The sequence below is a fragment of the Mustela nigripes genome, chromosome 4 (genome assembly GCF_022355385.1).
Source record: "Mustela nigripes isolate SB6536 chromosome 4, MUSNIG.SB6536, whole genome shotgun sequence".
In the NCBI taxonomy this organism is placed as follows: domain Eukaryota; kingdom Metazoa; phylum Chordata; class Mammalia; order Carnivora; family Mustelidae; genus Mustela; species Mustela nigripes.
In genome coordinates this window covers 139,131,967-139,151,467 of record NC_081560.1, presented here as the reverse complement: position 1 = coordinate 139,151,467, position 19,501 = coordinate 139,131,967, and the positions used below count along the sequence as shown (strand labels likewise).

The window sequence follows — 19,501 nt, the reverse complement described above, 5'->3', positions numbered from 1 at the left end:
CTTTTTTTATAAGATTTTATTTGTCACAGAGATACAGAGAGAGAGCACACAAGCAGGGGAAGCTGCAATCATTACCTGAGCCAAGCAGATGCTTAACTGTTATGAACCACCCAGATATCCCAGCACTATGCTATCTTATTTCCCAGATCTCCTTGATAAATTTCTGGATAGTTTGCCAGTTCATTTTTTTGTCTTAGCCACTACTAAATCCACAGACTATCTGAGCCACTATTTTGCCTTGTTTGTATGCCACTGAGTTTGCTACTGTTTTGATGATGGCATTGGGTATAGTCTGTCCAAGTTCGGCTCCACTCTGGTGGTTAAGTTGCTAGTTATCATGCCTTGTCCCTTTGTAATAGAACAGGCTCTCCCTGTTCTTAAAACATGGTTCTACTGATTTTCATGAATAACTGCTTTGCTGTTTTAAGTACCTATGGTCAATTTCAGGGTCCTGAAATGGTTGCTTTGATCATTTTATCCAGTTTTATTGGTACTTTTGGGGAAAAGGACTTGTCAGGCTATCCATTCTACCATACTCTAAGTCCCACCTCATAATTTTCCTTTATGATTATGTTTTTGTCAGGTTTTTAGCATCAATATTATGCTGGCCTCATAATGTGAATTAAAAATGCTCCTATTTTTTGGAAAAAGTTTGTGTAACTGTTATTTCTTCCACAAAAAATGCATGCTAAAGTATTGAAATCACCTAGGCCTACAGCTTTCTCTAAGAGAGTTGTTTGATTCAGTTTCTTTATGTATTTTACAACTATTCAGATTAAAGAATTTGTCCATTTTACCTAAATTGTAGAATTTATTGGCATAAAACTGATCCTACTGTTAATATTCTGTTAATGTCTGTAGGATTTGAGCTCATCTTTCATTTTTTTTTAAAGATTTTATTTACTTATTTGACAGAGAGAGATCACAAGTAGGCAGAGAGGCAGGCAGAGAGAGAGAGGAGGAAGCAGGCTCCCCGCTGAGCAGAGAGCCCGATGCGGGACTTGATCCCAGGACCCTGAGATCATAACCTGAGCCGAAGGCAGCGGCTTAACCCACTGAGCCACCCAGGCGCCCCTGAGCTCATCTTTCATCTTTCATTCATGCTATTTGTAATTTGTGTTTCCTTGCTTTTTCTTGACCAGTATCACCAGAGGGTTTATCAATTATTAATCTTTTCAAAGGATCAACTCTTGGATTTATTCATTTTCTCTTTTATTTATCTGTTTTCTATTTCAGTGATTTTTTCTCTTCATTTTTGCTCATTTCATTTTTCTTGGGTTTAATCTTTCTAGCATCTTAAGGTAAAAACTTAAATTATTCATTCAAAGCTGTATTCTTTTCTAAAACAGGTGTTTAAAGCTACAAACTTCCTTGTAAAAACTACATTAGAAGCATCCACATTTTGATATTTAGTTTTTTTGTTATATGTTCAAAATACCTTCTAATTTTCCTTATAATTTGATATTTGGAAGGGTGTTAATTTCCAAGTATTTGGGCTTTTTCTAGGTATCTTACTGTTATTGATTTCTAATTCTATTGTGATCAGAGAATATACTCTGTGAGACTTAGTCTTTTGAACAATATTGAGACATTTCACAGTCCACCATACAGTCTGTCCTTGTGAACACTACATGTGTGCTTCAGAGGAATATGTACTCTGTATTTGTTGGGTGTAGCATCAGATCTTTCATATTTTAACTGATTTTTTAAATTTAATTTCTTTTCAGTGTAACAGAATTCATTGTTTATGCACCACACCCAGTGCTCCATGCAATACGTGCCCTCCATAATACCCACCACCAGGCTCCCCCAACCTCCCACCCCCCAACCCCCTTCCAAACCCTCAGATTGTTTTACTGATTTTCTAATTGTTCTAATAATTACTAAAATCTTTAATAATAATTGTGAATGCACTGATCCCTCTCTTTATCAGTTTTCTTCATCCATATTGAAACTCTATTAGATGTGTACTTACTTAGAATTGTCATGTCTTCCTGGTGAACTGTGTTATAGAGTGAATTGTGTCCTCTTAGTTTGAATTCCTGTGTGAATTCCTATATTGCAGCCTAACCCACAATGTGGCTGTATTTAGAAACAGAGCTTTTAAAGAGGAAATTAAGGTTAAATGAGGTCATAAGCTCTTAACTGTAGAGAACAAACTGATGGTTACTAGAGGGAAGGTGGGTAGGGGGTGGGTTAAATAGGTGATGGCGATTAAGAAGGGTACTTGCTGTGATGAGTGCAGGGTGTTTCATGTCAGTGTTGAATCACTAAATTCCACACCAGAAACTCATAGTACACTGTATGTTAACTGGAATTTAAATAAAAATTGGAGGAAAAAAGTGAGGTCATAAGGGTGGGGCCATAATCTAATAGGACTGATGTTCTTGTAAGAAGAGGGAGATATCCGAGATCTCTCCACCTGTGCACAGGCCTAAAAGAAAGGCCATTTGAGGATACAGATTCTTGGAGTAGAGGCCTCATCACAAACCAATCTGGATGGAACCTTGCTTTTGGACTTCTAGCCTCCCAGAACTGTGAGAAAGTAAGTGTCTGGTGTTTAAGCCACATAGTCTATGGTATATTGTTATGGCAGCATGAGCTGACAGATTGCCTCTTATCTCTAGGAAATATTCTTTCTTAGGACAAACTCCATGTTTTCAGGTTTACTTTGTCTTTTATCAATATAATCATGTCATCCTACTGTGTTCATGATATATCTTTCTCTATCTTTTAAATTTCAATCTATTTGTGCCTATATATCTGTAGTGTATTTCTTCTACGTAGTATACATACAGTTGATTCTGGCTTTTTTTTATCCACTCTGACAATCTCTGCTTTTATTTGGAGTGTTTAATTCTTTTACATTTGTTTTAATTGTTGACATGGTTGAGTTGAAATCTACCATCTTCCTATTTCTTTTCCATATGTTTTTTGGTCCTCTCTTATTCCTTTACTTTTTTCTTTTTCCTTTCTTGACTTATTTGATTAACAAATCAAATATCTGTTAGTAATGCATTTTATTTCCCCAACTGGCCTCTTAGCTTATTCTTACAATTTTAATGCTTGCTCTAGAACTAATAATACACATTCATAACCTATCAAAGTCTAGTTAAGAGTCAATATTTTACCACTTCATACCTCCTTCTTCATACTTCCCACTTCTCTTGATACCTGACACTTCACAAATGTAATAACCTTAATAGTATAACCCATTTACACTCACACATCCATTCAGCTATATTTGTCTCATCCTTACTTCTTTTTTTTTAAATTTTATTTATTTATTTGACAGACAGAGATCACAAGGAGGCAGAGAGGCAGGCAGAAAGAGAGGGGGAAGCAGCCTCCCTGAAGAGCAAACAGCCTGATGTGGGGCTCGATCCCAGGACCCTGAGATCATGCCGAGCCGAAGGCAGAGGCTTTAACCCACTGAGCCACCCAGGTGCACCCTCATCTTTACTTCTACAAGTATAAATTCCATCTTGCATAAGTAAGAAATCACAAAAAAATAGAGTTTTATATTTACCCACTTATTTACAATTTCTAGTGCTCTTTATCTCCCCCTGCCCAGCATATTCCAGCTGCTTCATCTTCCATGAACTCTGATCTCTGTTCCTCAGCACAGTGGAATCACCATGCCATGTTTGGACTCTGGCTCACAAATCCATAGAAAATTACCCCCAATTAGGAGCCAGGGTAAACAGGGGCTCACTTCCTTTCTCTCAGGGACTGTAAATATAACTGTCTGTTATCCAAGAGATACCCAACATGAGGTTTCAAAGTCAAAACAGAATAAGGAAAGCATTAACCTGGGAGGGCACCCTGGCATATGAAACTGGAACCTAAGCAGAGTAATGAGGGTGTCTGTGTAGGAAGATGGCCTATTGTATGGTAAGAAACCAAGAGGGGTGGAGAGAAGGTCTAAGCAGTTTTCCTGACCCTGAGCAGTGCAAGAGGGGTGTTCTAGTTACTATGGCATTATAAGAAATCACTCTAAAACTTAATGACTTAAAAGAGCAACGATCACATATTATCTCCCCAGGTTTACATAGGTCAGGAATTTTTATAGATCATAGCAGGAATGGCTTATTTCTTCTCCACAACATCTGAGATATCAGTTGAAAAACTTGAAGACTTGGACCTGAATTCATTTGAATGCTCATTCATTCACTCAAATATCTGGCAGTTGATGTTGGCTTTTACCTGGGTTTTTCCATGTGGTCTGCTCTGAACTTCCTCACAACCCAGTGGCTAGATTCCAAGTATTCAGAGAGAGAGAAACAGAGGCAGGCAGAAGTTGTTTTACCTTCTGACCTAGAAAATCATGTAGCATCACATTCACTGCATGCTATGGACTGAGGTAAATAAACCATTCAGGTTCAAGAGGAAAAAACTCTCAATGGAGAAGTATCAATAACTTATAAGAAGAGCATGTAAAAGGGGATATATACTGGCATGACTTTTGAAAATACAGTGCCACAGTTGGTGTTTTCACATGGGGGAGCAGGTTGTTGCAGGGTGTTGGAGCACAAGTTAGATGAAGAGGATGTCCAACGGGAGGGCAGCCAGCTTATAATGCTGGTACCAGAACAAAGAGAAGAAGGCTACTGTGTGGGGAGTAGGCAGCCTCACACAGGATGACAGTCCAAGCAGGGTGAGGAAGGTGCCAGGATGGAAGTCAGGACTACACTGGGTGTCTGGCTCTGAGCAGGGTGAAAAGAACATCCAATGGGTGAAAGGGTGCAGGGGGCAATGACCAGTACAGGGTGTTGAAACATTTGTGAAGTGAGAAGCTATCTCCAGAGGTTAGGAGGCAGTGGCATTAGTAGGAAACTGGTTACATTCAGGGGGATTTATCAAATAAGTAACTATATTAAGGATAATGGAACCCAGGTTTCTTATTATCAAAGAAAAAAGTTGCAAATATGGAAAAGGAAAAAAACTAGAATGAACTTTGAACAACTGAAAAGCAATGGGCACACCTAGCACCCAAATCTTTCTTTGTAAATATGGCACTCAATAAGCCTGGAGTATCTTGTGCCAGAAAGTAAGTAAGTGCTCAAAGAAGGATGAGAACATGTCAAAATGGCACAGAAGCCAGTATGAAGGGCATTCCACTGGTTAAAAGCTGGGACATTATGAACTTCAAGATAAATAATGATAATGATATATTACAACTCACAGAATGAAATAGGATTCTATGAGTACACTAATGTAAATAAATTCAAAAATTGAAAGTTTGATGAGGAATAGGATAGTAGCTACATAATTTCAAAGTTACTTCTCCAAAAAATACTTTTTTTCTTTTAAAGCTTTTATTTATTTAAGAGAGAGACAGGGAGAGCACGAGCAGGGGAGGGGCAATGGGAGAGGAAGAAGCAGAGTCCCCACTAAGCAGGGAACCCAACTGGGATCATGGTCTGAGCCAAAGGCAGATGCTCAACTGACTGAGCTACCCAGATGCCCCCCCAGAAAATACTATTAAACAACAGAAAAAAAATTAATGTGTAAGACATCACACCTTAATTAAGTGATCAGAGTGAACATCATCAATGACGGGACAAATGAAGCCATGCATCACCAAATAGAATGCAATGAGAAAAACAAGCTCATATCTGTGATATTACAAATTGAGGAACTATTCCAGATGGAGACTAAAGAGATATAACAATGTTAAGTGAACTTTTGGCTTAAAGGATATTATTGGGACAACTAGTGAAATTTTAATGGGGGTCTAGAGATTAGATGGTAGCCACATTTCACTGTTAGTTTCCAGAATTTGATGCTTACACTCTGGTCATGTAGTGTCCTTGTTTGAAGGAAATACACAAAAATATTTAGTATGAGGGATTATCATGTCAGCAACTTACTCTCAAATTATTCATGAAAACTAGTTTTTTGTACGTTACTAGTAACTTTCCTGTAAATTTGAGGTTGTTTCAAGTTTTTAAGAAAATACCCTATGTAGCATTTTGCAACTCTGATCTTAAAACTTGGATTTCATTAATTAAGACACAACCTTAAAAACAAAATAATGGATTTCATACATGTGATACCTGCAATGAAGTGTTTGTGTAATACAAGGAAAATATCAACATTCTTAAATACTAACTAGAAACCTTAAAAAACAATCATAGCAATAAAGGTTGACAATAAATGTATTCTTCAAAAAATTGTAATAGTTTTCATATGACCCAGTGATTCTACTCCTAGGTATATACCTAAGAATATTGAAAACATGTCTACAGAAAAATCTGCACACAAATCCACACAGGCAGAAAGCAGATTGGTGATTCTCAGGGAGCTGAGGGACTGGAGGATTGGGGAGTGACAGCTAATGTGTATGGGACCTCTTTGGGGGGTGATAAAAATGTCCCAAAATTAGTCAAAAGTAAGGGTTGCACAACCTTTTGAATATACTAAAAACCACTTCATTGTTCACTTTAAAGGAGTGAATTCTATGTTATGTGAATATCACAGTAAAAAAAAATCCAGTGAAAGTTTAATCTAGTATTAAATAGATGAGAAATCTATTAACAAATAAATAATCAGAAGTTTATGGGTGCCTGGGTGGCTCAGTGGGTTAAGCCGCTGCCTTCGGCTCAGGTCATGATCTCAGAGTCCTGGGATCGAGTCCCGCATCGGGCTCTCTGCTCAGTAGAGAGCCTGCTTCCCTCTCTCTCTCTGCCTGCCTCTCCATTTACTTGTGATTTCTCTCTGTCAAATAAATAAATAAAATCTTTTAAAAAAATAATCAGAAGTTTAAAAAACATGACAAAGAATATAAATTTTTCCCAGAGGCCAAAATTATCCTAGAACTCATTTCACTTGAAAAACAGGTACTGTACACCTATATAAGAGCAATAAATAGATTAAAAATGGTGATCACAATGACTAGTGGGTGCTCCAGCTACTTAACATGAAGCGATCATGAAATATTAAACATCCTGCTAGGCATGAGATATTTCTATACAACAAATACACCCAAAATGCCAAAATTGCCCATGCTCAGGAATCTTGAACTAGTCAGTAAATGGTGCTAAAAAAAATTCATAATCCATATGGAAAAATTATGTTCCTGCTGTGTATCATATACAAAAAACAATTCCAGGTGGATTATAGACTTAAATATAGAAATTGTGAAAGTTATAAAGCCACATACTAGGAAAAGATATTTGTAGTACACTTAATAAAGGATGAGTGTATGATTGCTACTACTAACCAAAGCAGTAACAGTGGCTTAAACAAAGTTTATTTTTCTCATAAAAAAATTAGTCTAGTGGTAGGCATTAAAAAGCTGATATAGTGGCTCCATGGACATCAAGGACTATTTTCTCTATTGTTTCCATTCTCAGTGAAACTTCATGGTCCAAGAACGCTGCTGTACCTTTAGCCCCAGTTCCATGTTCCAGACAGGAATTTGGAGAAAAGGGGTAAAATGGAAAAAACGGCATTCCAGAAAGCTTCATCTCCTGACTTTGTACAATTCATTAGCTGCCACTACCTGTAACAGAGGCTGAGAAATTTTCAACTGGGCATAATACCTGAAGTTCTATGGGGGAATGGATATAATGTAGGTATCTGAAAGTCTATGTTATAAACATCTAGAACAGGGGTCAGCAAACTAAGACCAGTGCCCCGAATCTGCCCCACAGCCTGTTTTGTAAATTAAGTTTTATTGGAACAGTCACACACCCATTTATTTACCCATTATCTATGGCTGCCTACTCACTACAGTGAGAGTTGAGGGTCCTGACGGGGCCTGCAAAGTCTAAAATATTTCTACTTTATCAAAAAAGTACACTGACCCCTAATCTAAAGATAAAGGTCTCCTATTAATATGAAAACAATAAAAAATAAAAATAAATGGATATGAAATATAAACAGGCAAGTCACAGACTACAAATATGTGCAACATCATGTATGAACTTTCCAAACAATGCTGAGCATAAGAAGCCAGATACAAAGAATACATATTGTATTATTTCATTTATATGAAGGGCAAAAATTTAAAAAGCTAGTGAAAAGGGTTAGAATAGCAGTTATCTTTGGGGTTGAGAGAGGGCATCCAGGAGCCTTGTAGGATGCTGAATGCCTATATCTTATCTGGGTGCCATCTCTCTCTCTCACACACACACTCTTTCTCTCTCCCTCTCTCTCTCACACACACACACACACATACACGCACGATATGTAAGTTGTGTATTTTTATTTTTCTCTAACCAACCCAATAGCACAGATACCTTCTTTTAAAACCTAAAAGTCTGGCAAAGATTAAAAAGTTTGGTAAGTCACTGCTCTGGTCAAAAGCAGAAGAGGGGAACCTGGGTGGCTCAGTCATTGAGCATCTGCCTTTGGCTCAGGTCATGATCCCAGGGTCCTGGGATCGAGCCCCATATCAGGCTCTCTGCTCAGTGGGGAGCCTGCTTCCCTCTCTCTCTCTCTCTCTCTGCCTGCCTCTCTGCCTACTTGTGATCTTGTGATCTCTGTCTGTCAAATAAATAAATAAATTCTTTTTTAAAGAAAGGGAAAGCTCTAATTATGATATTAGGAATATTATATAAGTATTTATATATAACTATTCAAATTTGACAGGTATGGAAGTAGTAAAAAAAAATATTTATATGGAATAATGGTGAATGGAAAAGCAGACCACAAATACAACAAAGTAAGGAAAGTGTATGTACAACCAAATTCAAATTACTGGAAAATAATTCATGGTGATAATAATAGATTATAACAATTAGCAGACTTCTGTAAAGAAAAACAAGTTGCTGACAACAATATGGTATAAAGTCAGTATTGTGGAAAAGTGCTTACAAAATAAGTGAAAAAACAGAGCATAACATTGTATGTACACCATGATTACAGCTAGGTCAAATTAATAGAGACTGAAAGAAGACACAGAAATAAAAATATGTATTGCAACAAGGCAATAAATGTGCATAAAATGTGACCTTAAAATCTTCTTTTAAGGTTTTAAGCTTTTAAAAATAATATTTTATAATGGGAGATAGCCATAAATAAGTAAATAAGTAAATAAATAGTCAATCTCTCCTCAACACATAATAAATAATGACTAAATAACATTTTGGGTACATATCTTTAGTCCTTTTTTCTAAAATTCATATAAGCAAAAAATATATGTAAACTCAAAATAGAACCACACTATCCATACTATTTTTAATTCTGCTTTTTTTCATTTAATTATATATCATATTCATTTTCCCAGTCTATAGTGGCTTAATAATCAAGTTCCAAAAACAATTTAAACAACAAGTAACATTAGTGGTGGAGAGACACATCAGTGGACTACACAAAGCAAAAGCAGACCCATGGCCCAGATCCATACTAACCTGCAACTGTTAAGTCAAACATTAAGCATTTCTAAGGATCAACCACTGTATCCATAAAACAAAGTAAATACTGAAAGAGGGTAAAAACCGATAAGAATTATTAAAATGTAAAGAACCAATCTTCATAGAGTGAAGGAATGAAATATACTTGACAAAAGTGACAGATCCTAACTCACAGAATAGTCTCCCAAGCATTCCATCAGACCGGTAACATACAACTCACACCATAGCCCCAGGAGAAGTCTGAGCTGCCTTCTGTAGAGATCCCTGTGCCTGTATAGCTTGGAAAAGCAGATCTTGAATTCCCAGTGTCAGCTGATGTAAAAGGCGATTCTTGTGTGATGTCAGACTCACTAAGTGCACAATTTGGAAGGAAGAGAGAAAACAGAAAAATTGTTATACTTCCTCAAGTTTCTGTAGCAGTAACTACCCAGCAATTTACTAGGTGACAACCATGCATACAAATATATCCACAGAAACAAAAAAAAATGAAGAACTTAACATTTAAGCTCATGGAAAAGTCCTAATTCCTATAGAATTGATGACAGTGATTCTAAATATAGTCATAGTTTACAACAAATACTTTAGCATTCCACTTACAACATCTACCCTTGAAAACGAAAGACATTTCAGAAATATGAACAGTAATGTCTGAACTTGTATGGCACTTTTATAGATGTAATTCCATTTTATCCTCACAACAATCTGGTGATGAAGAACTCAGTTCACCCCCATTTAAAAAAACTTTTAAGTTATATTTATTTAAGTAATCTCTATACCCAATGTGGGGCTCAAACTCATGACCCCAAAATCAAGAGTTGCATGCTCTTCCAACTGTACTAGCCAAACACCCCAATTAACCCCATTTTAAAGACAATCTGAGATTGAGTTCTAGATATTGAAATTAGGTTTTATGACAATAACTTTTCTGCTTCTCAGAACCCTCTTTGAAATTATAGTATGCTGTTTGTTTGTTTTTAAAAGATTTTATTTATTTGACAGAGAGATCACAAGTAGGCAGAGAGATAGGCAGAGAGAGAGGGGAAAAAGGGCTCCCAGCCAAGCAGAGAGCCCAATGTGGGGCTAGATCCCAGGACCCTGAGATCATGACCTGAGCTGAAGGCAGAGGCTTAACCCACTGAGCCACCCAGGTGCCCCACAGTATGCTGTTTCTTAAAATGGTAACTGCAGCTAATACTTATTCATTTACCATATGCCAATCATTGTGCCAAGTTTTACATCATCTCATTTATATTCACAACATCCTTTAAGAAATACAACTATTATAAGTAACTTGCCTGTTGTTACCCAGCTAATAAGTGGCAGAACCAGGATTAAAAATGCTATGTTGGGGCTCCTGGGTGGCTCAGTTGTTAAGCGTCTGCCTTCGGCTCAGCTTATGGTCCCAGGGTCCTGGGATCCGGCTGCACAGAGCTTCCAGCTCAACAGGGAGCCTGCTTCTCCTTCTCCCACTCCCCCTGCTTGTGTTCCCTCCCTCATCGTGTCTCTCTCTATCAAATAAATAAATAAAATCTTAAAAAAAAAATAAGATGTTAGAGCTTCTAGGTGGCTCAATTGTTAAGTATCTGCCTTCGGGTCAGGTCGTGATTCCAGGGTGCTGGGATGGAGTCAGGCATCAGGCTCCCTGCTTAGGAGCCTCTCTCTCCCCCTGCTTGTGTTCCCTCTCTAGCTGCCCCTCTCTCTCTCTGTCAAATAAATAAATAAATAAAATCTTTTTAAAAAATAATAAAAATCAGGGACGCCTGGGTGGCTCAGTTGGTTAAGCAGCTGCCTTCGGCTCAGGTCATGATCCCAGCGTCCTGGGATCGAGTCCCACATCGGGCTCCTTGCTCCACAGGGAGCCTGCTTCTCCCTCTGACTCTTCCTTCCACTCTGTCTACCTGTCCTCGCTCTCACTCACTCTCTCTCTGACAAATAAATAAATAAAATCTTTAAAAATAATAATAATAATAAAAATCATATGTTAGACTCCTTCTGAGTCTTGGCTTTTAACTATGTAATAATACTACTTTCCAAGGGTTGTAAGTATGATGTTTCCATTATCTGTTCCAGAATGAAAACTGAATGGTACTGAAAATATGATAAAAGTTCTTGTTTTGTTTCATTAGTACAAGACTAGATATCAAGCCTAAGCCAAAAAACACTTTTGCCATTATCAAGTGTAATAAGCAAATGAGTACACTTTGTGTTATTACCTTTGGGAACTTGTGTCTTTTTCATGGCTTTCATTGGTAGAAGAAATTTCATCTAGCTGCTCTGGAAGAGGATGATGACTAATAGCATGTTTTGTTATTCCTTTCCTGTGAAAGATTTTTTAAAAAGTTATATTTCCTGTAAAGAAAAAATATATACTTTTCAATAACTTGACTACATGTTAGTCACCTACTTCCAGCTGCTCTGTGACCGTACCGTACTGTATGGTAGCCCCTAGCAACTAGCAGTTAAAATGTGGTTAGTCGGTGTGGTGAGCACCAGATGTTGTATGGAAGTGTTGAGTCACTATACTCTACACCTGAAACTAATATTACACTGTATTTTAACAAACTGGAATTTATATAAAAACTTTAAATATGTAGTTAGTCAGAAATGAGATGTGTTTTAAGTATAGAACACGGGATTCTGATGTCTCAATTCAAGAATGTATAATAGAACATCAATAATTTTATCTTGATTACATGTTAAAATGATAGTATTTTGGATATTCTGGGTTAAAAAATACACTCTTAAAGTTAGTTTCACTGCGAATTTAAATTACAGTAAGTTATAACCATAAACCTTTTAGAACAGTTAACACAAAATACAGTTATAACACCCAAGGTGAGCGATGATTTGGAGAAACTAGATGCTTCATACACTGCTTATGGAAATGTAAAAAGGTACAGCAACTCTGGAATAGTCTCATAGTTTCTTTTTTTTTTTAAAGGTTTTTAAAAAATTTTATTTATGAGAGAAAAAGAGAAAGAGAGCATGGGGAAGAACAGAGGGAGAAGGACAAACAGGCTCTGCACTGAGCACAGAGCCCAACATCAAGTTGGATGTGGGGCTTGATCCCAGGACCCTTGAGATCATGACCTGAGCTGAAACTTAACTGACTGAGTAATCAAAGAGCCCCAGTCTCACAGTTTCTAATAAAATGTGTACCAATGTCAGTTTCCTGGCTTTGACACTACACTAGTTACATAAGTTGTGGTCATTGGGAGAAGGTGGGTGGAAGGTTCATGGGATTCTCTGTATGATTTCTGTAATGGTGAGTCTATAATTATTTCAAAATAAAAAGTCAAAAAATTAATTTCATCTGTTTCTACTGTTTTTTAACATGACTACCTGAAAATTTAAAATTCCATATGTGGCTGTATTATATTTCTATTGGACAGAGCTGCTCTAGAGAGTTCAACTTGTACATTGGATTAAACTAAGGGATCAATTATTATATGTTCCACTCTCAATCATCTATAGTAGACTTTCCTCCCCCACAAAATTCTGCAATAAAATAAGTTTAGGGAACATGATAAGCTAAACAAAGTACATAGGTCTCTTTAGAGTCTTCAGTTTGCAAATCTCTAATACTCTTACCTCATAGGCAAGGAAAGTGAAGCACAGAGATATTAAGTAACCTGCTTAAGGTCATGTCTATGAAATGATGGAGCCAGGATTCAATTTCAAGTACTCTGGCTTTGAGGCTTCTCAAAACAAATGAATAATTTGAGATTTTAGTGAATGGAACCATTTTTGTATATAAAGATAAAGCTAAGGGCACAGTAAGCAGAGCTTGTACTTGAAATTATTTCTCAAATGGTGGGGATGGATTTGTGCAGAGCTATTTGTACTTCTCTCATTCAATGGCTCTACAACGAAAAACTTGTCTTTGAGACAGTGGTATTAAACAGAAATGTGGATTCCAGCTACAAAAAAGAAACACAAGTCTGTCGAAGAAATCTGACCATGAAATGATGATTAGATAATACCAAAGAAATACTAAATTTGATCATAGCATTGTTTTCATGTAAGAAAATACTTAGAGGCACCTGGGTAGCTCAGTTGGTTGGGCATTTGTCTGTTTGCCTTTGGCTCATATTGTGATCCTGGGGTCCTGGAATCTAGCCCTGCCTTAAGTCCCACATCAGGCTCCCGGCTCGGCAGAGAGTCTGCTTCTTCCTCTCCCGCTGCCCCTCCCCCTGCTCGTGTGCTTTCTCTCACGCAAATAAATAAAATCTAAAAAAAAAAGAAAAGAAAATACCTATAATTTTTAGAGATGCACACTAAGGTATACAGGGGTGAAATGGTAAGTGTCTGGGGTTTTGCTTTCTTATTTACAGACGATGAACAGAGAGGCTGAAAAAAGAGAAGATAGATGAAGCAAATATATCAAATTTTTGATAATTGTTGAATGTAGGTGATAGGTGGTTCATTATATTATTCACTATACATGTATATTTGAAATTTATCACTTTTTAAGTGTTAAGCTGTATGTTGAAGATTGCTTTTTTAAAAAACTCTTTTCGGTGGGCCGGTTAGCTCAGCTGGTTAGAACGTGGTGCTAATAAAAAACTCTTTTCAATATTTGTAATTTGGAACTATTAGGGAGAAAACTAAAGTTCCTTCTTCAAAGAAAATTATTCTAACACCTAAAGTAAAAATTGTTTTATTTTACTGTCATTTAGATACATATAATCCCCTTGTGACTTCATTATTCATATCATCCTGACTCCTCTAGAGAATCATCTTTGAAGAGAGTTGCCTTTAGAGAATAGAGGGTATCAATCAAATCAACAATAGAGAACAAGTAATGTAACTGTATTGGAGTAATTTTTTCCACAAATGATTTTTTTTTACTCTCAGAATGGTCAGAATAATTATAAAAGCAGATTTTTAGCTAACTCCTGTTCCCTTTACTGGAAAATTACTTTCTTTTTTCTACTTCCTAAAAAGCTTATTATCTGAATTGCCAGGATATCTGTGTAGAAATCCTATTATTTAGTAGATAATAAGCTTCTGAAAGGCAAGGAAGGATCACAGATTTTCTTTGTATGGCTACTGTACCAAGTAAAGGTGGGAAAAGACAGGAAATTACCAGTTACTGAGGATCTACGATGTGTCAAGCCCTGTGCCATCACTTTAGATAGGCTTTTAGAGAAAGTCTTAGTCCTATATTACAGAAATGGATGCTCAAATATTTATTAATCTGCTGAAAAGTCACATGACTAGAAAAGAGTCTAGCCAGAAACCCAGATTGACTGAAGATCCCATGCTTGCTATTACCATGTATGGTTAGTATTTACTTTTTAAATATATGGTTGCTAAAATTACAAACTCCAAGGCAAAAAAAAAAAAAAAAAAGTTGGAATTTGAGGATTAAAAAGCCCAAGCTCAAAAACCTATTGGTTATATAACCTTAGGATGTGTAACCTTTCTAATATTCCATGTTCTGAAAAACTGAAAGATAATCATCCCCATCGTACAGAGTTGTTGCAAGGATCAAGATGTGAAAGTCTTTTTGAAAGTATAAGGCATCAACAAATATACAACTTTATCATTACTTGCTAATTACAACACTTCACCAGGGGTGGGAGGTGGGCTTTTAAGCTTAAATATTTGCTCTCTAGAGCAAAAATGATCCTTAAGGATTCTGAAATTTAACCTCAGAGGTGGGGAAGCAGTATACATAACGATTATGACCAAAGCTTCAGGGTCAGACTGACACCAGGTTTGTGTGCTCCACCACTTTCTGCCTGTATCATCTTGGGCATGCAACAATGTTAAATCTGGGACCTTTATTTGTAGAATGTGCAAAATAATAATCCCTATTCTGTATCCTTGCTGAGAGGCTTAAGTGAGCTAATGCATATAATCAGCTTTGCACAGTGCCTGGCACTAGATAAACTGAACTTTTCTCTAGCACTCAGCTATTAGTAACTTTTCGATTTGTCAATGCCCGTTGACAGGCATGAAGCACTGAGGAAACTACAAATGCCGCAGGGGGGCCAGTCCCTAAGTTCAGGAAGTGGAGCCCAGGAGGGCCAAGTCCTAGGACAGCACAAGTGACATGCCCTTAGCTGGAGATGGAGGCAGACCCGGCAGCATCTGTCAAGTCTGGGAGGCGAGAATTCCAATGAAAAATTTCCTTCCCTCGCCCTGGAAACGGAAAAGTGAGAAGCACTCGTTGGGAAGGGTCCCAACCAGAGCGCCCGAGACCCGCCTCAGCCTCCCCCGGCCCCGGCTAGTTTAGCAGAGCAGGCCACTCACAGCTCCAAGCTCTGAGGCACTGCCTTCCGAGTGTATCTGGAGATCATCCTCCTCTTCCTCCTCTGCCGCGGAGGGGGCGGGCACGCCAGGGTGGAGGCCTCCGGACCTGGCCCTCCGGCCGGCTCCGGCCCGGCCCCCTCCCGCCACCTTCCGGCCCCGTCACGCCCCGTCGCCTAGACTCCGGACCGCCGCCACTCCCTGGGTCTCCACCCCTGCAGTCCTCCGCCCTCCCTGCTTCCTCGTAGGGGCGGAAGTGACGAATGCACCGGGGCACCCGCGTAATGCTCCCGTGGACGCACAGCAGTGACGCCACCGAGGTTCCGGGGCCGAGCGAGTCTTTCAGAGCTTCCGCTGGCCTCCGGTAGCGGTGAGCCGTTTAGACTGACCTTGGGCAAGGCTTTGGCAAGCAGCTACTGGCAGCTCCCGACCGGCTCACGCGGTGGTAGGGGCGGTCCAGGAAAGTTCCGCCGCGGAGACTCGTGGGGGAGGCCCGGGAATCGTAAGCGGAATTGGCTTCCCTTTGTCGAATGGAGGGAGGGAGTTTAGTCGGAGTAAAGAGCACCAGACTCCCGCTCAGTCCTCGACTGCGTGGTCGCTTCTGTATGTGCCAGTTTTCTCACTTGTACAGCAAGGAGTTAGCCTGCGTGACCTCAAAGTCCCTTCCAGCTCTGACACAGTTTCTTCATAAAATGTGCTTGGCATTATGGGTTGGGTGGATGGAATTATCTGTCCTTCTGGGTTGAGTAGCCAAGTGATGATTTGGACAGATTGGTTAGAAGATGCAGGTTCCTTTCGACCTCGTTTTATTAGCCCATGAGAAAACCGAGTAAGAATCGAACTCGAATTGTGCCTTAGAATGGACCATCCAGTACAATGCCTCCCTTTCCCAAGCCTCATCTGGCTGCAGTAGTAAGCGAGTACTTTTGTTGTAAGGGAAAACCCCTTAGAACCTAGAGATACCTACCGCCTCTTAACATACCGGAGTTATGTACCACCACTATCACCACCACTACCACCCCCCGAAAAAGGGTCAGTTTTAGGGCAGCTGCACGATAAAGAACCATGCACAAATTATTTTGGTGTGACATGATAGGACATGAATGTTTTGTGGTTTGGGGTTCCTCTATGCCCTACAACATTCATAAAAAGAGATTTAAATTCTTCAGAGTGAGGGAGATTGCCCTAAAGAGCTTTTAAATAAAAACAATTTAAACTGGGGGAGAAATTTAGAAGTGAAAGAGTAACACTCTCATTCTACAGTTGAGGAAAAAGCCCCAGAAAGAGAAATTGATGTGCTCAAAGTGACAAAACTGATTAGTGGCAGAACTGGGACTTTTGATGGTATTTAAACATAAGATGTTACTGTTGTGCTTCTCAAAGTGTGTTTCACACACAAATGTTAGTATGAGGGTAAACTTTTTTTTTAATGTATTTTTTTCAAAACGTTTTTATTTTATTCTTGCATGCTATTAGTTAATTTGGGAATGTGATACTCGATTTCCATTTACTGTATTATGTCAGAAGTTCCTTTAATATAATTTCAAGTATGAAAACATAATCTTAAGTATAAAACATCATTACAAAAATATTAAATAGGTGTTACTATTCATACTTGATCAAAGCTAAAAATTAAATGATAGCATCTGGATAACTGAATTTTGGAAAACAATGGAATCATGTCGAATAGTTCAGAGAATTGAATTTTAATTCTACAACTATGTGATTTATATTATTGAAACTTTAAATGTAGTTTTCAAAGAAGAATGGAGGAAAATATGAAGCTTGCTACAGTGGAAGACACTGTGGAGTATCACCTATTCCTGATACCAGATGAACAAAGGGACCCAGAAAAACACAAAGAGATTCTTCAAAAGTATATTGAGAGGATAATGACTCATTTTGCACCTTTGCTGGTCCCCTATATCTGGCAGAATCAGCCTTTCAATCTCAAATATAAACCTGGGAAAGGTAAGGCTCTTTTACTTACTTTGATGTAATGTGTGACTTCTGAGTCTGACAGCAGTGATCTATAATAGTCCATAGTTCGCTCAGTGTTGTAAGAAGATGTATAACCTGAACTTTTTTGATTAGTGATGCTTGCCTATATTTAGTTAGGACCGTAACTTACCAAAAAAATTTTTTTTTAATTAGTTTGATGAAAGCTCTCTAATAGTAATTATTTTGAGAACTAATATATACTCAACATTATTAGACTATGGCTGTTTTTTGGAACTTTACTCTTCTGTGCTATAATATATCTAGGTACCTATACTAAACAGGTTCAGGCATCTGGCTTCCTTAACCATAGCTTCCATTAGTGATTACTCTGTATTCCTCATTCTTCAGATTCTTTTTTTTTTTTTAAAGATTCCATTCATTTATTTGACAGAGAGAGATCAGAAGTAGGCAGAGGGGCAGGCAGAGAGAGAGGAGGAAGCAGGCTCCCTGCTGAGCAGAGAGCCTGATGTGGGACTCGATCCTAGGACCCTGAGATCATGACCTGAGCCGAAGGCAGAGGCTTTAACAAACTGAGCCACCCAGGCGCCCCACTGTATTCCTCATTCTTGATTATGTGTTCAGTAGGCTGCCTTGTTTGACATAATTGTGAAACTGTGTGGCTCTGCCTGGCTTATAAAGAGAAATAATTGGGCTTATGGCCATTATTTGCTACTCAGAATCATTTTGAAGTTGCTTCACTGCTTCTCTGGGTTGTTCGTGCTTGATCTGTGCCCTCTGGCCAAATATGGCACTTTTTCTTATCATTTCATATAGCTTTAGTAAAATGGGGCACGAATAGGTGACCCACAGCTCTTATTCATGCAGGGTCTTCTTTCAGATCAGGAGTCTGGCATCTTTTGATACTGTCAGTCTAGGTCTCAGTGTAGCATTTATCTGTTATCTTTTGGCTGGCAGTTGCCAAATGTGTTCCCTGTTGTTAATTTTATTAAACCCTTATTCACTGAAAGACATGTGATATTTATTGACAAGAACATCATCACATTAGCACAGCACACTAAAACAAACTCCTTATCTTTTTCCTAGAACATAGTTTTTGCCCAATGTTTTCTTGTCTTGCTTAATGATGTTGTTATCTACCTAGTTATTCAGTTTGTTAATAATTCAAAATTACACTTAACTGCTCACTTGACCATGTTCTATCAAGCACTAAGTTCTAGTGTGGTTACTCCTAAGTAAGACCCCTTCTGTGCATTTGTTTGGCTACAATCTAGGCCCTCTTTACCTCTTCATCTGAAAGACCACAGCAGCCACCTGAATAACCTCTGGTTCCTGTATCTGCAGTTCTTCTCTCACACTGATATCAGTGATCTTTGTAAAACACAAATTTGATCACATCAGTCTTTTGCCCAACATCCTTCATTAATTACCCATTGCTTCTGGATAAAGTTCAAATTGAAGTTTAATATATAAGGTAGATAAAAGTAGACACTAATTGGAGGCTCTCTTAGTTGAAGAAATTTGAGAGATCTGGGGTGCGGAGAAGAGTTGGTTAGGCTGTTCTTCCTACCTTTTTTTTTTGCTGTGGCAGCTCTTGGGACACTTCACAGTGTGCTTGTTTGACCTTTAGTCTATTAATGTGGTTGGTTACATTGATTGATTCTCATATGCATTACATTGCATTCTAAGAATAAATTCTACTTGATCATGGTGTATAACCTTTCAGTGTGTTGAATTCAGTTTGCTAGTATTTTGTTGAGGATTTCTGCATCAGTATACCAGGGATATTGGTCATAGTTTTCCTGTATTGTCTTTGTCTGGCTTTAGTATGAGGGTGATGCTGACCTCCTAAAATGGGTTTGGGAGTGTTCCCTCCTCTTAAGTTGTTTTTAAGAGTTTGAAAAGGATTGACGTTAATTCTT

The 19,501-nt window shown here is 38.3% G+C and overlaps 2 protein-coding genes across 7 annotated transcripts in view; one reads left to right on the top strand and one right to left on the bottom strand.

Moving 5' to 3' along the window:
* FAM149B1 (family with sequence similarity 149 member B1) overlaps positions 1-15,860 on the bottom strand; it is a 74,459-nt gene extending 58,599 nt beyond the window's left edge. The window contains exons 1-3 of one of the 5 annotated variants that reach the window (XM_059397737.1): positions 15,624-15,860; positions 11,576-11,680; positions 9,583-9,712 (exon numbers count right to left, since the gene is read on the bottom strand). In XM_059397737.1, coding sequence (XP_059253720.1) covers positions 9,583-9,712; positions 11,576-11,680; positions 15,624-15,670 — 282 coding nt within the window. In that variant the 5' untranslated portion in view covers positions 15,671-15,860. Of the gene's footprint in view, positions 1-9,535; positions 9,713-11,575; positions 11,681-15,623 lie in introns of those variants that run through there. The other 4 variants (XM_059397735.1, XM_059397736.1, XM_059397738.1 and 1 more) reach the window with 4 other exon arrangements.
* A 96-nt stretch (positions 15,861-15,956) lies between these two features.
* ECD (ecdysoneless cell cycle regulator) overlaps positions 15,957-19,501 on the top strand; it is a 30,962-nt gene continuing 27,417 nt past the window's right edge. The window contains exons 1-2 of one of the 2 annotated variants that reach the window (XM_059397733.1): positions 15,957-16,122; positions 17,374-17,591. In XM_059397733.1, coding sequence (XP_059253716.1) covers positions 17,387-17,591 — 205 coding nt within the window. In that variant the 5' untranslated portion in view covers positions 15,957-16,122; positions 17,374-17,386. The other variant, XM_059397734.1, reaches the window with a different exon arrangement.